This window comes from Kogia breviceps, chromosome 7, assembly GCF_026419965.1.
Source record: "Kogia breviceps isolate mKogBre1 chromosome 7, mKogBre1 haplotype 1, whole genome shotgun sequence".
NCBI lineage: Eukaryota > Metazoa > Chordata > Mammalia > Artiodactyla > Physeteridae > Kogia > Kogia breviceps.
In genome coordinates this window covers 113,195,917-113,212,988 of record NC_081316.1, presented here as the reverse complement: position 1 = coordinate 113,212,988, position 17,072 = coordinate 113,195,917, and the positions used below count along the sequence as shown (strand labels likewise).

The window sequence follows — 17,072 nt, the reverse complement described above, 5'->3', positions numbered from 1 at the left end:
GCTTCCTCAGACCCCACAGATCTCAGCTTCCTCCATGCCACACTGCAGGCATGAGAATATTTGTGTGGCTACTTCTGGTCTCATCTCCTTGGAAGCATACTACAGCTCTTCCCTGTCTAGGGGTTGATGCCTTCCTATGAGTTTGCCAGGGAAGCAGAGTGCAAATACTATCTCTAGAATTCCAGGCATGCCTTCTCCTTTTCTTCTCCAACCCCCAACTCCGTAGAGAGTCTCATTCTACAAGGCAGAAAATCTTTTTCTCTTCATGGCTCTGGTACAAATTTCTTTCTATATTCTGCCCTGCTCCTCACTCTAGGAATAGCATTCATGAACAAAATTATGAAGACTTAAGTCATCTCTTTTCACATTGCCCCCTCCGTCCCCGTGAGGCCAGAGTTATATGCTTTAATTGGAGTGAGATAAGAAGAACAATACCAAGAGAAAAAAATGAAAATATTCTGTCACAGAAGGAAGGGAAGGAGCAGGGAAAAGAACTGACCTATCTTCTTCCTTTTCTGAAGCAACTTGGGCATTCAGTGGAAGCACTAGGTTCTGTAACAACCTGCAGGATGTGTTGATCTTGTATTCAAGGTGTTCCCTACCCCTCACCCCGCCAGGGGCCAAGGCAGAGAATCTATTGATAGAAAAAGAGAGGGCTTTTTCTTACATATGCAGAAGGCAAAGCCATATGTTTGCCATATGAAATGTATTTTTTTAGAAAATCATTGTGAAGAGGTGGCGCCAACAATGTCACCCACCCAGAGACTGGAGTCAGAAAAGGACCAGTGATTTCTAGAGGTCTTCATTGCACAAGTCACGGCTCCTGCAGCACCTGAAGTTCACCAGATAGACACTCCATTTTATATTGTTCACATTAGCACAGTTCTTTAGGCAGCCCCTAAAGGTTAACCAGGGTGTACCATCATCTGCAGAAGGATGAGAAACAGATCAGCAAAGAGGTTTCTGGAAAAACAAATGAACAAAAAACATCTTCTTTCCAGCCTGCACCAGCATACAAAAACAACCTTCTGTAGTTCAAGGCTTGGTTATTCAAATGTGAAGAATCGGAAGATGTTGGAATTTGGGGGTTTCCCAAAAGAAAAGCAATAGCAGAGTAGTTTAAAAAAAAAATTCCTGGATATGAGGATGTAATGACAGCAGCAATTCAAGGATTGCCCAAGCTGGATGTTTCTACTGGGAATGTTAACACTGGTTTAAGTAAGGTAGAAATACTAAGGAATCGCTCAGCACAAAGGCTAAGAAAACTGAGAAATCATGATGTTTAGTCTTACCCATGAAGAGCCATTTAGTCAATATTTATTGCTAACACTGGCCCCTCTATTTTCACAGTTTAAAACCACCCACAAGGAGGTCCAGGCAGGGACAAAGACAAAGAACTGCCCTCCTCACTCTAACATGCAACTGTTCTCCACTGGCTGTATTGTGCCTCTCCTTTCCCCCCAATTAAGTCACCCTTGTTTTCTTCAGGCTTCTCAAAATATTGATTCCATAGCTACAGACCCCCACCCCTTAGAGACTACCTCTATCTATTTTTCATTATGGCATGCGATGGGGTAGAGATAGTCAGTCCTCCCAGAGTTGAGACTGCCTGAGCTGAAGTAAGGTCCCACCTTTTTACTATGACTAATGTATCCCTGTCTGCTTCCTCTGCCCCTTCCTCCTTCCCCAAACCCACAACTTACTTCTGAAAATCCTCCCAGTTGTGCAAGCCTCTTCCATTGTTGCAGTACATATTCCTCTGCCTCTGGAACACTTCTCTCCTGGAAACTGGAGGTGGCACATCCTACACTGAATAATTTCTATAATTTGGGCGAGAGAGTAGTGAAGTCGAAGTGAGAGCGGGTCTCACACTGCTACGAAAGGACCCACCTCCCCTTTCAAATTCGAAGTCTGCTGGGAGCCCCGAGGGCCTTGTCAGAGACTCATTAAACATGGGCATCTACCTCTATTAAAATAGGCTAAGTCAAAAGAGGGGCTAAAGTTTATGGTCTCAGAAGTTTTAGCCTGTAAAACAGGTGAAGGGTTAAGGAAAAGGGGAACAAAATCAAAACTGAGATAATCAGGTCAGGTGCTCTTCATACTCACCAGGAATACGGTATTCACCAACAAATAGTTCATGGACTGTGCTGGCAAAGAGAAATAAAACGTATCTGCGATTTTCTCTAAGATTTACCCTTGCCCAGGGTCACTGTAAGCCTTGTAACACATGAGGCCCATTCTGCACTCTTAACCTGGAGCTACTCTAGGCTCTCACATCCCTCCAAAGCCTAGTCCCCCATCTCGTGGCATATCTGCACGTCTCCCTCATTTCAATTCTCTTCACCTCTAGAGGGCCTCTCAGCCTCCCCTACCCATCTCTTAGGATACAGCACAGACTCAAAGGAAAAAGATAAATGCACATTTTGTGTGTGTGTGCCTCATTCCCTTCTTTTTAATTGACCTATGTGACTTTCTTACCTACATGCGCCTGGAAGCTGACAAGGGGGAAAGCCTCTGAAATCCATGAAATTGCTACACTTTGGATTTAGCCAGCTAGTGCCTTAAAAATCAACATTCCACTTCCCCCTCTCCCTTTTTCTTGCTTTTTAATACACTAATCCCTAACCTTGTCAACTGCTGCTCATGTTTTTTCATCAAACTTAAAATCATCTCCCATCCCAACCCGATCCTGCTGGAAGAAGTTGTTGAATGTTGAAATTCAAGGTCTATCTCTGGATTCCTTTCAACCCTCAGTGCTCAGCCTGCCCCTTTCATCTCCTCTCTTCCCCCAAATTCCCCATCCCACACCACTGATCCATTTCTACTCACTTTTATGTTCTTTGTCTGCAAATGACCCGTACAGTACTGTTGGAAAAGAAAAAAGATACACTCTCTGAAGACCTCATTTTACAAACCTCACCTTACAGCTTCTGTGAAAATCTTTTCAATTCCTTTATAATCTACCTGTTTCCTTCTACAAGGGCAGACTAAGACTTTGGTGAAGGTCCCAGGGACATGATGCGTTGTGGACAAAAGTCATGGCATCAGAATGACAGCTTCTGTTACCATATGGCTCTCATAAGAGAACTTCTGTCATGTGAACCCCGACCCATTCCAGGATCCTGGACACGTCTCTCCAACTGTCAACCATAAGGACTCACCTCTAAAGCAGCAGAGGAGGATGGGGAGTCCTAGCAGGAGGGAGTTGCCCATTTTGGAGGGAGAAAACAGCAGGGTAGAGCAGGAAGCTGCAAGGTTCCTGTTTATATATCTACCAGGTTGGGCTTCCCCAGGAAGGGCTAGGGGTGGGGACATTGCAGAAGTCCTTCAAAGGCATTTCCTGCTCCTAGGGAAACCAGGGACTCTAAAATTTTTTCTTTTTGGCAAATTGTGGAGAAGAGGGACTGCCTAGGTAAGTCCTGGACCCAATTTATTTCAGTCCTAGCATTCAGAATTTTTGATGCCATGTTCTGTGGTCTTTTCATTATACCACACTATGGGAGAATACAAGGATAAATCCAGGCTAGGTGGGTTGGATTCAGAGCCATTTACACTAAGATGCTCATTCAAGCTGAGAGAATATGTGAGTGTAAATCATTGGAATGCAGGAAGTCCAAAAGAAGGCTAAGCACAGAGCCTTTAAAACTCAGTACTATAGGGAATGGGGAAGAGAGATGGAGAGGTTAGATTCAGACGCATTGACAGAGGATAATCATGAAGGAAATAGTTTCCCACTGTCAATAATCCTGGAACAAATTAAACCCTGGGGTAGAAAATGAGAGCTGAGGAGGAAACTGCTTCCTGTACTTGGAGTTCCCAGTGGTCGAGACTTAGACTTTTACTAAGAGGTTTGAGATTACTTCACCTGGAGGGAGGTAAGCTGGTCCTTCCCACTTGATGTCGAGCCAGGAATTGTGGGGGGGGGGGGGCGGGGGTGTTACCTTAACTCTGAGAGTGACTAGGTGATCAATTAGGGTGGTGATTGAATGTAAAATTCCTGTAGAGGGGATTGAGCCTGTGGATTCTAAGAACAGCCATATTTAGTATCTCATTCTAAGTTTTCTTTTAGTTTCCTTCAGTTATTCCTATACCTTCCAAAAATTGTGATGGGAGTTGCAGCTTAGTCTGTGCTGTCATTGCAAGGAGTTGAAGGAAGGTTCTATGCCCATGCTTAGGGCAAAGAAATACAGGGGAAAGAAACAGCAACCTGAAGGAAGCAGACTGTAATAGAGCACACTATAGCTCTACAGCAAAGTGGGGTAGTAGTCTAAGACAGATGTTGGCTGAAGAGGCAGGGACAGCAAGAGTGACATATGGAAGAGATGCTCTCCAGAACATACTGGGGGTTGTTACTACGCGCCCAAAGAGCAAATGGACATTTCCATACAGGGAGGAAGGAGGAAGGGGATATAACTAGTTAACTGCTTACCTGTGACACCTAGGACTCTGGTGAACCTTTGAAATAACACCATGAAGTAATCATGTATTACTCTCTAACACACACACACACACACTCGACATCACTGGTTTTTGTGTTCTGCATATTCACTAGAAGGTCTGTCCCTTTCCCTCCTCTCAATGCCCTGAACTTTAGCATCTTCTCTTACACCTTTACATTTCTTTCTTCGACTTTTTGAGATCTCCCCTCCTTTCCTTCTAGGAATTCCATATTTAATTCTTTGACGAATCGTGGCACACATGAAAGAAGGGAAGGTTTTCTTCCTCTCCATACAGATGGCCAAGAAGCCCATGAAAAGCTGCTCAACATCACAAATTATTAGAGAAATGCAAATCAAAATTACAATGACGTATCACCTCACACCTGTTAGAATGGGCATCATCAGAAAATCTACAAACAATAAATGCTGGAGAGGGTGTGGAGAAAAGAGAAACCTCCTGCACTGGTGGTGGGAATGTAAATTGATACAGCCACTCTGGAGAACAGTATGGAGGTTCCTTAAAAAACTAAAAATAGAATTACCATATGACCCAGCAATCCCACTACTGGGCATATACCCAGAGAAAGCCATAATTCAAAAAGACACACGCACTCCAATGTTCATTACAGCACTATTTACAATAGCCAGGTCATGGAAGCAACCTAAATGCCCATCGACATGAATGGATAAAGCAGCTGTGGTACATATATACAATGGAATATTACTCGGCCATAAAAAGGAACGAAATTGGGTCATTAGTAGAGACATGGATGAATCTAGAGACTGTCATACAGAGTGAAGTAAGTCAGAAAGAGAAAAACAAATATCGTATATTAACGCATATATGTGGAACCTAGAAAAATGGTCCAGATGAACTGGTTTGCAGGGCAGAAATTGAGACACAGATGTAGAGAACAAATGTATGGACACCAAGGTGGGAAAGCAGCAGGGGTGGTGGTGGTGTGATGAATTGGGAGATTGGGACTGACATATATACACTAATATGTATAAAATGGATAACTAATAAGAACCTGCTGTATAAAAAAATAAAATTCAATAATTCAATAAATAAATAAACAAATAGAGCTCTCTTGGTGGTAGTAGAGTCGTTGAAACAGCACATTGAAAATACAGAACATTTTATTTGAGCTGTAAGCTATACAGGAACAATGGGTAGATTATTCTTCATTGTTGACTGCCTCCCTAGTTACTTTAACATCCACGTTACCTTCTCCAGCCCCCAGCACTCTAGGAATGAACTATCTAGGGAACTGTGGACGTACTGAACAATTCTGAGACTCCCAGCCAATCCTCGGGGATGCTGGGTCTCATGGTAGAAAAGAATAAGCACAGAAGGTCTCCCCAGAGACACTTCTTTCATGTTCTTTCTTGAATCTGCACATATTGTATGAAATTTCCATTTTCACATCCCTCAAGAGGGTAGAACTTCTCTGGTTTCATGTAGTCTCAGTCACCCAGAACTGTGCTGCTCCCTTGCTTGAGGGAAAAGAGACAAGATTTTCTGATCTGACTGTTCCTTCAAATCCTGATCTAGAAGAAATTGTTCTTTTCCTGCCAGATCACTGGTATAAATCCTATGAGTACTGGGAAAACCCCAGGAGCTTAAGGTCATTGGGCTGCATTGGAACAGTAACTATGGTTCTTCATCTTATTGACCTTCCTCATCACATGTGGCATCTGCCTAAGGTGAGATCTCTTTCCTCAAATCAAATCCTGGCACTCACCACCAGCCCCATTAACCTATCCAAAAATGTCATTGTGTGAAAATACCTCTATTACCAATGAATTTTAGGATATTTTTACGGTATTCACCATGGAGAGTAGATCTATGTCTTTTGAAAATAATGGTAACCGATTGGAAAGTGGATTTCCATTCAAGAAACATCATTTTTATTGTTTTGCATGGTAACATTGGAGATGCAAACCAAAAATCCTACTGCATAATCTAAACATCTTCTAATCATATACATAAAGATGTAATTGAGTACTCACCTAGTCACTCTCAGAATTGAGGAAAATCCAGGGCTACTCTTCTGGACTAACTGGACCTCCAGAACTCTGTGATGGAGAGAAGGGTATCATAAGTAAAAGGGTAATACAGACTCCACATGAGGTTTGGGGCAATAGGCAAAAGGAATTCATTCCTGAACACTTTTAAGTCATGGGTCTGTAATTTATAAAATAAGAATAATTATTTTGGGGTGCCCTAAGAGGATAGGAAAAAGGATTAAGAGCACTGAGAAAAGGTATTGAATGTGGCCCAGTAAGAAAATCAGTTATTATGGGATACTAAGACTGGGAGTGTGAATTTGAGGAGATTTTAGAAGAAAAGTAAGTCAATAAAATAGGGTTCAAATATAAGCAAGTAATTCAGGTGGATCAGTAAAGCTGAGAGGGGGAAATTTCTGCTTTAGGAGAAGTGGTAAAATAATATCATCGGAGTGTAATTAAGTGAGGAGACAGGGAAATTTCTGCTTTAGGAGAAGTGGTAAAATAATATCATCAGAGTGTAATTAAGTGAGGAGACAGTTTCAATTTTATTCATTTGAGTCCTCTCCCTCTTTTTCTTGATGAGTCTGGCTAATGGTTTATCAATTTTGTTTATCTTCTCAAAGAACCAGCTTTTAGTTTTATTGATCTTTGTTATTGTTTCTTTGTTTCTATTTCATTTATTTCTGCTCTGATCTTTATGATTTCTTTCCTTCTGCTAACTTTGGGTTTTGTTTGTTCTTCTTTAGTTCCTTTAGGTGTAAGGTTAGATTGTTTACTTGAGATTTTTCTTGTTTCTTGAGGTAGGCTTGTATAGCTATAAACCTGCCTCTTAGAACTGCTTTTACTGCAACCCATAGGTTTTGGATTGTCGTGTTTTCATTGTCATTTGTCTCTAGGTATTTTTTGATTTCCCCTTTGAATTCTTCAGTGATCTCTTGGTTATTTAGTAATGTATTGTTTAGCCTCCATGTGTTTGTGTTTTTTACATTTTTTTCCCTGTAATTCATTTCTAATCTCATAGCATTGTGGTCAGAAAAGATGCTTGATATGATTTCAATTTTCTTAAATTTACTGAGGCTTGATTTGTGACCCAAGACATGATCTGTCCTGGAGAATGTTCTGTGCACACTTGAGAAGAAAGTGTAATCTGCTGTTTTTGGATGGAATGTCTTATCAATATCAGTCAAATCTATGGGGCCTATTGTGTCATTTAAAGCTTGCATTTCCTTATTAATTTTCTGTTTGGATGATCTGTCCATTGGTGTAAGTGAGGTGTTAAAGTGCCCCACTAATATTGTGTTACTGTCAATTTCCTCTTTTATACCTGTTAGCAGTTGCCTTATGTATTGAGGTGCTCCTATGTTGGGTCCATATATATTTACAATTGTTATATCTTCTTCTTAGATTAATCCCTTGATTGTTATGTAGCGTTCCTCCTTGTTTCTTGTAACGTTCTTTATTTTAACGTCTATTTTATCTGCTATGAGTATTGCTACTCCAGCTTTCTTTTGATTTCCATTTGCATGGAATATCTTTTCCCATCCCCTCACTTTTAGTCTGTATGTGTCGCTAGATCTGAAGTGGGTCTCTTGTAGACAGCATATATATGGGTCTTGTTTTTGTATCCATTCAGCGAGCCTGTGTCTTTTGGTTGGAGCATTTAATCCATTCACGTTTAAGGTAATTACCGATATGTATGTTCCTATGACCATTTTCTTAATTGTTTTGGGTTTGTTTTTCTAGGTCCTTTTCTTCTCTTGTGTTTCCCACTTAGAGAAGTTCCTTTAGTATTTGTTGTAGAACTGGTTTGGTGGTGCTGAATTCTCTTAGCTTTTGCTTGTCTGTAAAGCTTTTGATTTCTCTGTCGAATGTGAATGAGATCCTTGCCAGGCAGAGTAATCTTGGTTGTATGTTTTTCCCTTTCATCACTTTAAATATATCATGCCAGTCCCTTCTGACTTGTAGAGTTTCTGCCGAGAAATCAGCTGTTAACCTTATGAGAGTTCCCTTGTATGTTATTTGTCATTTTTCCCTTGCTGCTTTCAACAATTTTTCTTTGTCTTTAATTTTTGCCAATTTGCTTACTATGTGTCTCAGCATGTTTCTCCTTGGATTTATCCTGTATGGGACTCTCTGCACTTCCTGGACTTGGCTGGCCATTTCCTTTCCCATGATAGTGATGTTTTCAACTATAGTCTCTTCAAATATTTTCTCGGGTCCTTTCATTCTCTCTTCTCCCTCTGGGACCCCTATAATGCAAATGTTGTTGCATTTAATGTTGTCCCAGAGGTCTTTTAGGCTGTCTTCCTTTCTTTTCATTGTTTTTTCTTTATTCTGTTCCACAGCAGTGAATTCCACCATTCTGTCTTCCAGGTCACTTATACGTTCTTCTGCCTCAGTTATTCTGCTATTGTTTCCTTATAGTGTATTTTTCAGTTCGGTTATTGTATTGTTCATCTCTGTTTGTTCTTTAATTCTTCTAAGTCTTTGTTAAGCATTTCTTGCATCTTCTCGATCTTTGCCTCCATTCTTTTTCTGAGGTCCTGGATCATCTTCACTAACATTTTTTCTGAATTCTTTTTCTGAAAGGTTGCCTATCTCCACTTCATTTAGTTGTTTTTCTAGGGTTTTATCTTGTTCCTTCATCTGGTACCTCGCCCTCTGCCTTTTCATCTTGCCTATCTTTCTGTGAATGTGAGAATTTTTTCTAAGGGTGACCTCAGCTAAGGAGAAATAAGGGATTCCTCTTCTACTTTCCAAGTTAAATTCACCAGTCATGAAAGTCATGCTCAGAGACCAGCAGTCCCATGGTGGCATATAACCTTCTGTTTTGCTGTGTTTACTACTTACATTGAGACTATTCCTGACCAGTTTACTGAAGCACATTCCCTCTTCTTATTTCCTCTCTCTCTCTCTCTCTCTTTCTCTGTCTCTCTGTCTCTGTCTCTGTCTCTGTCTCTCTCTCGCTCGCTCTGTGTTCATGTGTGTGTGTGTGTGTGTGTGTGTGTGTGTGTGTGTGTGTGTGAAGCAAGCTGGGAGAAATCTGTTATTTTATAAATGCCACAGAACTTCCCTACCATGTTTAAGCTGCCTTATTCTGATTCATCATTTCTTGGTTGCTGTAAACCTTAGACAAAGTGGATTTCAATGAATTTTGCTCTTTTGGTCAGTGTTTCTGTGGAGGGACAGTCCTTTCAAGCTCCCTCATCTGTCATTTCCACTGATGATGCCTCCAGGGCTCCTCAAAATGTATATTTTAAAATAATTAAATAGCTCATAAGTACTAATTTAGTCCTCACAATTATTCTTGATAGATACCATTGTTTATTTTTTTCTAGGTAAAAAAACCCTGAGGATAGAGAGGTTAAAGGACACACACAGGGTCACACAGCCAGCAAGTGGAGAATCCAGATTTAAACAGAGTTTCATCCAACACTGAGCATAATGCTATAATGATCACCCATGGATCACCATGGTTTTCATAGACCAGAGATTATAATAACTTGGTAAGATTTTATATATATATATATTTATTTTATTTATGTATTTATTTTTGGCTGCATCAGGTCTTAGTTGCAGCATATGGGATCCTCATTGAGGCATGGGGGGTCTTTCGGCATGTGGGCTTCTCTCTAGTTGTGGCATGCGGGTTTTCTCTTCTCTAGTTGTAGTGCACAGGTTCCAGAGCACGTGGGCTCTGTAGTTTGCAGTATGCAGGCTCTCTAGTTGCGGCTTGCGAGCTCAGTAGTTGTGGCATGTGGGCTTAGTTGCCCCGCAGCATGTGTGGTCTTAGTTCCCCGACCAGGGATCGAACCTGCATCCCCTGCATTGGAAGGCGGATTCTTTACCATTGGACCACCAGGGAAGTCCCTAACTTGGTCAGATTTTTAAAACTCTTGTAATGTTCTTGTGTTTGAAGTGATCAGCAGTAAAATCCCCAAACTGAAAAGTGTATGTACGGTCATGGCCACACACAGGTGGAGAAAATCTCTGAAACATGAAGTGGATAGTGGTAGTGTGGGAAGGAAAGAAAGAGAGTTGAGTCTCTGGGTCATTGTGAGGAAGGCTGGAGGGCCCTGGAAATCTCCCAGGGTGGGGTGATGCTCTCTCCCGTTTGCTTGCTATGCAGACAGCCCCACTCAGCATGCACTCTAGGCTTCCACAATGGAGAACCTTCCTCATCTCCCTGCAGAAGCCCCATTCTCTCTTGCATATGCTAGGAAAATGCCTCAACCACAGTTCTTGGTGTACATGTTCTTTCTTCCAGGACTCCTCCTCCACCTCCCTGTTCCTCCTGTGTGTTCCCACAGCACAGCTGAGACCCATGATATGAAAATAGTCAGCCTTATCTTTGACTCCTCTTCCTCTCTCATTTCACATTAAACTACTGACAGAGTCCAGTCTGTGCTGTTTTCATAAGAACAGGACTGTCATTTCCTTCTCCATTCCCACTATTGCTGCTCTTGTTATGACTTTCATTTTGCCCACGTGGAGCTTATTCTTTTCTCAATATGTAAGCATTTGTTGAATTAAATCCATTGAAATAGAGTCTTAACAAGCATTGATTAGAGAAGCAAGCTTTGCTTCTGATCCTTGGAGCACAGGAAGTCTGTCATTACAGAGCTGGGATGCTGAAGCTGCTTGGAGGAATGAAGAAAGAAGGAAGGAGAGATTATTTTAAGCACTTCAACCTGGGAGAAGCTTCAGAGGAAGGAAGAAAATGATGAAACTGCAGAAGGAGGTGTTGCATAACCAAAGTCAAGAAGATGAGGCCCTGAGAGAAATGCATCCCCTGGTCATGACTCACAGCGCCAGGCAAAGTCAGACTGGATCCTGCTCTCAAAGAGGGGCAATAATGCAAGGCATCTTCTTGAGAGCTTCATGTAGCTCCAGACAGGGTAGGAGGATGGTTGTGGACCCAGTAGTTCAGCAGAATGTAATCCTGATACGCCTGGGAGCATAAGCCTTGGGTGCAGCCTGTGGGGTTAGGAGAACAGAACATCTTCTTCTTGAGGCCTTGAGCTGAGATAGTTTTTGATCATTAAAGTCCAAATGGGCATCAGATGAGAGGTGAAAAGCTTAGTCATGTGAGAAGAGGAGCAAGGCAACACTGGAACTCTTGGCACCATCCAGAGGTGGGTGGAGAAGGAGTAAGAGGGCACTAGTACATTTATAACACATCAATATACTCAAGAGAAAAAAAATAGCGCTTATCATTTCAAAGACTTAAACATGTGCCAAAATGTTGACAATGCAAGGTTAGAAAGAGGACACAGCCTCCTTTCCATGTCTTAGATGTTTCCTGAGAGTGTGTGCTCACACGCAGTATAGGAAAGTGAGATTCCTGTAACAGCTCCATACTCCCCTCCTCGTCCCAGAAAAGTTCCTCCCCCAAGTAGAAGTCTGGAATGCAGCTCCAAAGACATTGTGATGAGGACTTTCTGCTCAGGTCAACCAAGGTACCCAGTAATTCAAAACTGATGAACTAGCCACAAGTTTAATATCACAGGTATAGTGGGGCATAATTTGAATCATAATATATATATATATATATTTAATTATAAGGTTATCTTTTGTTTCTCAATATGCATCAGTAGTTTACCATTCTGTCTTCTGTCCCATCTCCTACCATTCAGTACCACCAATTGGCTTTATGGGTTGGGGGACCTACTTTTGCTATTTGCATTATTCTGATGCTGCCATTTGGCGGATCCTTAGAAGACAATCAGTTGACACAAATCTGACTGTACTCATTCAGGAGGATTCTTAACAAGCAGCATAGGCCACAGTGTGAAAGCCAGACTGAAAACACTGTGCTTATTGGGCATGCCATATGCAAGCAGGTGCACAAGAGCTGTACGAAACAATAATAACAACAGCACCACCAGCAATAAATAATAATAACACCTAGTGGCTTGAGTTTCAGGTTTTTATTTTTTCTTTTCAGTTCATTACCAAAAATCTGAGGCTATGGAGTGATATGACTTTCTCAGTCCTTGGTCTTCTTACCCTATTACTTAACTCCTCTACTGATCACATGTCATAGTTCTAAATACACTCTATACGCTGATGACTGGCAAATCTCTACCTTCCTCCCTCAACTCTCCACTGCCTTTAAATAATCTGCATTAGGTGGGCTTTTCAAACTTAACATGCCCTAAAACAAACAACTGATTTCATATCCCAATTCACTCCAACATCATACCCTCCACACACCTGTCTCCCCACTCTAGCCTCACCTCACTTTTCTCACATTCTGTCCCATGTCACCCAGTCACTGCACCATTCACCCAATTGCTCGGGCTAAAAACTAAGGGCCGTCATAGATTTCTCTTTTTTCTTTCCTTACCCCCCCCACCCCACCACACATTCAATTTATTAGCAAGTCCTGTTGGCTCTCTCTTCAAAGTTTTCCCAAGACCCATCATTTCTTACCACTTGTTCTCTAAGTTAACATTATCTCTTTTCTCTCATAGTTTAATTTTTTCTGAGTTTCATTTTCTTTTTTCATTTTTTTTTTTATTATATAAGTTTCAGGTTATAATTCAACATCATTATATACTACATAGTGATTCTCCCAAAGGTCTAATTACCATTCATCACCATACAGTTGACCCCCTCAACATTTTTCACCTACCCCTAGCTCCCTTCCCTCTGGTAACCACTGATCTGTTCTCTGTATCTTATGAGTTTTGTTTTGTTTGTTTTGTTTGTTTTGTTTTTGGATTTGACATATGAGTGAAATCATATGGTATTTGTCTTTTTCCTTCTGGCTTATTTCACTTAGTAGAATACCCTCGATGTCCAACCATGTTGTCACAAATGGCAAGATTCCATTCTTTTTTATGGCTGAATAGTATTCCATTGTATACATATAAACCACATCTTCTTTATTCATTCATCCATCGATGGAAACTTTGTTTCCATATCTTGGCTATTGAAAAATAATGCTACAGTGAACATAGGAGTGAAATATCTTTTTAATTTTTTTTAATTCTCTGGATAAATAACCAGAAGTGGAATAGCTGAATTATATGGTAGTTCACTTATTAATTTCTTGAGGAAATTCCATGCTGTTTTCCATAGTGGCTACAACAATTTACATTCCCATCAACAGTGTATGAGAGTTCCCTTTTCTCCACATCCTCTCCAAAACTTATTTCTTGTCTTTTTGATAATAACCATTCTAACAGGTGTGAGGTGGTATCTCATTCTGGTTTTGATTTTCATTTCCTTGATGATTGAGCGTCTTTTCATGTGCTGGAGACCATCTGTATGTCTTCTTTGGAAAAATGATATTCAAATCCTCTACCCAGGGACTTCCCTCGTGGCACAGTGGTTAAGACTCCGTGGTCCCAATGCAGGGGGCCTGGGTTCAATCCCTGGTGAGGGAACTAGATCCCACATGCATGCCACCACTAAGAGTTCTCATACCATTGGGCTTCCCTGGTGGCGCAGCGGTTGAGAATCCGCCTGCCGATGCAGGGAACACGGGTTCGTGCCCCGGTCCGGGAAGATCCCACGTGCCGCGGAGCGGCTGGGCCCATGAGCCATGGCCGCTGAGCCTGCGCGTCCGGAGCCTGTGCTCCGCAACGGGAGAGGCCACAACAGTGAGAGGCCCGCGTACCACAAAAAAAAAAAAAAAAAAAAAAAAAAAGAGTTCTCATACCACAACTAAGAAGCTGGTGAGCCACAACTAAGGCACCTGTGAGCCACAACCAAATAAATAAATAAATAGAATATTTTTTAAAATTCTCTGCCCATTTTTAAATTGGGTTGTTTGTTTTAAGTTGTATGAGTTCTGTATATATTTTAGATGTTAACTGCTTATCAGATATATAATTTGCAAATATATTTTTTCATTTACTAAGTTGCCTTTCATTTTGATGACGGTTTCCTTTGCTGTTCAGAAACTTCTTAGTTAATGAAGTCCCATTTGTTGATTTTTGCTTTTTGTTTCCCCTGCTTTTAAAGTCAGGTCCACAAAAACATCACTAAGGCTGATGTCAGTGAGGTTACCAATGTTTTTTCCTAGAAATTTTATGTTTTCAAACATTACATTTAAGGCTTTAATCCATTTAGAGTTTGTTCTTGTGTATGGTATAAAATAGTGATCTAGTTTCAATCTTTTGCATTTGTCTCTTAGTTTTCCCATCATCATTTATTGAAGAGACTGTCTTCTCTCCATCATTATGTTCTTGGCCCCTTTGCTGTAAATTAATTGTTTATGTGTGCATGGATTTACTTCTAGGATCTCAATTCTGTTCCATTGATCTGTGTGTCTGTTTTCGTGCCTGTGCCATAATGTTTTGATTACTACAGCTTTGTAGTATAATTTGAAATCCAGGAGCATGATACCTTCAGCTTTGTTCTTCTTCCCTAAGATAGTTTTGGCTATTTGGGATCTTTTGTGTTTCATACAAATTTTAGAATTATTTGTTCTAGTTCTATGAAATATACCATTGGAATATTGATACAGATTGTATTGAATGTGTAGACTGCTTTGGGTAGTATTTACATTTTAACCATATTACTTCTTCCAATACATAAGCAAAAAATGTCTTTTCAGTCATTTATGTCTTCTTCAGTTTCTTTCATCAATGTCTTATAGTTTTCATTATACAGGTCTTTAGCCTCCTTGGTTAATTTTGTCCTAGGTATTCTTTTTAATACAGTTGGAAATAGGATTGTTTTCTTAATTTCTCTTTCTGATAGATTGTTATTAGTGTACAGAAATGCAGCAGATTTCTGTATATTAATTTTGTACCTGCAACTTTGCTGAATTCATTTGTTAGTTTGAATAGATTTTTGTTGTGTCTTTAGGGTTTTCTATGTATAGTATCATAACTTCTGTGAAGAGAGACACTTTCACTTCTCCTTTTCCAATTTGAATGCCTTTATTTCTTTTCTTGCCTAATTTCTATGGCTAGGACTTCCAATATTATGTTGACTAAAAGTGGTGAGAGTGGACATCATTGTCTTATTCCTGTTCTTGGAGAAAAAGCTTTCAGCTTTTCAACATTGAATATGATGCTGAAGGTTTGTCATATATGGTCTTTATTATGTTAAACTGTGTTCCCTCTATACCCACTTTGTTGAGAATTTTTATCAGAAGTCAATGTTGAATTTTGTCAAATGCTTTTTCTGCATCTATTGAGATGATCACACAATTTTTTTATAGATCTTTATCAGAGTATAATTGCTTCACAATACTGTGTTAGTCTCTGTTGCACAAAAAAGTGAATCAGCCACATGCATATACATGTCCCCATATCCCCTCCCTCTTAAGCCTCCCTCCCCTCCTCCCTATCCCACCCCTCTAGGTCATTGCAAATCACTGAGCCAATCTCCCTGTGCTATGCTGCTGCTTCCCACCAGCCAACTATTTTACATTCAGTAGTGTATATATGTCAATGCTACTCTCACTTAGCCCCAGCTTCACCCTCCCACCCCAAGTCCTCAAGACCATTTTCTATGTCTACCTCTTTATTCCTGCCCTGCCAGTGAGAATGGTCATACAATTTTTATCCTTCATTTTGTTAACGTGGTGTATCATGTTGATTGATTTGCAAATATTGAACCATCCTTGCAACCCTGGAATAAACCCCACTGAATCATGGCGTATGATCCTTTTAATGTATTGTTGAATGAGGATTGCTAATATTTTGTTGAGGATCTTTGTATCTGTGTTCATCAGAGATATTTGACTGTAATTTTCTTTTTTTGTAGTGTCTTTCTCTGATTTGGTATCAGAGTAATGCTGGTCTCATAGAATGAGTTTGGAAACATTATTTCCTCTTCAATTTTTGAAATAGTTTGAGATGGATAAATATTAATTATTTTTTTTAACGTTTGGTAGAGTTTACCTGTGAAGCCATCTGTTCTTGGACATTTGTATATTAAATGTTTGTTTTATTACTGATTCAATTTCATGATTAGTAATCAGTGTTTTCAGATTTTCTATTTCTTCTTGATTCAGTCTTGAAAGGTTATCTATTTTTAGGAATGTATCCATTTTTTTCCACATTGTTCAATTTGTTGGTGTATAATTGTTCATAGCAGTCTCTTATGATTCTTTGTTTTTCTGTGGTATCTGTTGCAATTTCTCCCCTTTCATCGGGTTTTATTTATTTGAGCCCTCTATTTGTCACTTATACCTTTATAAAGCTGAAATTAAAAAAATAAAAGCTGTATGGGCTTTGGTGACAGATCCAAGTTGAAATCTCACTCCTGCTGCCTAACATTTTGACCGTGACAAATTACTTAACCTTTTCTAGCCTCCATTTCCAAACCTGTAAAATGAGTATAATGAAGCCTCAAGGAGAAAACAGTCTAGCATAAATATCTTGGAGTGTTTTCTTACCTCCTTTTTGAACTTGGGGTCCAGTAGACTGGTAAGAAATCGGGGATTTTTCTTGTTCTTTAGTTGGAAGTAGTTCCTCTGCTATTTCATTTTACTTAACTATCTCTGTCTCTGTGAATTTAGGAGAAACAGTTATCTAACGTGGTCTTGATGGCGTGTTTTATGAGGGAGCATCCCGTGTAGACTGTATGAGCCCAATATTTTTGTGGTGCGGGATAGTTTTGATATGGTCGCCAGCCACGTCTTTCCTCAGAGTG

The 17,072-nt window shown here is 40.2% G+C and overlaps 1 protein-coding gene across 1 annotated transcript; it reads right to left on the bottom strand.

Moving 5' to 3' along the window:
- Nucleotides 1–792: 792 nt before the first annotated feature.
- Nucleotides 793–3,213, bottom strand: PATE1 (prostate and testis expressed 1). Its single transcript, XM_059069916.1, is given in 3 exon segments — nucleotides 793–926; nucleotides 1,704–1,874; nucleotides 3,129–3,213. Coding segments are annotated over 3 exon segments (390 nt in total).
- Between the last annotated feature and the right edge of the window lie 13,859 nt (nucleotides 3,214–17,072).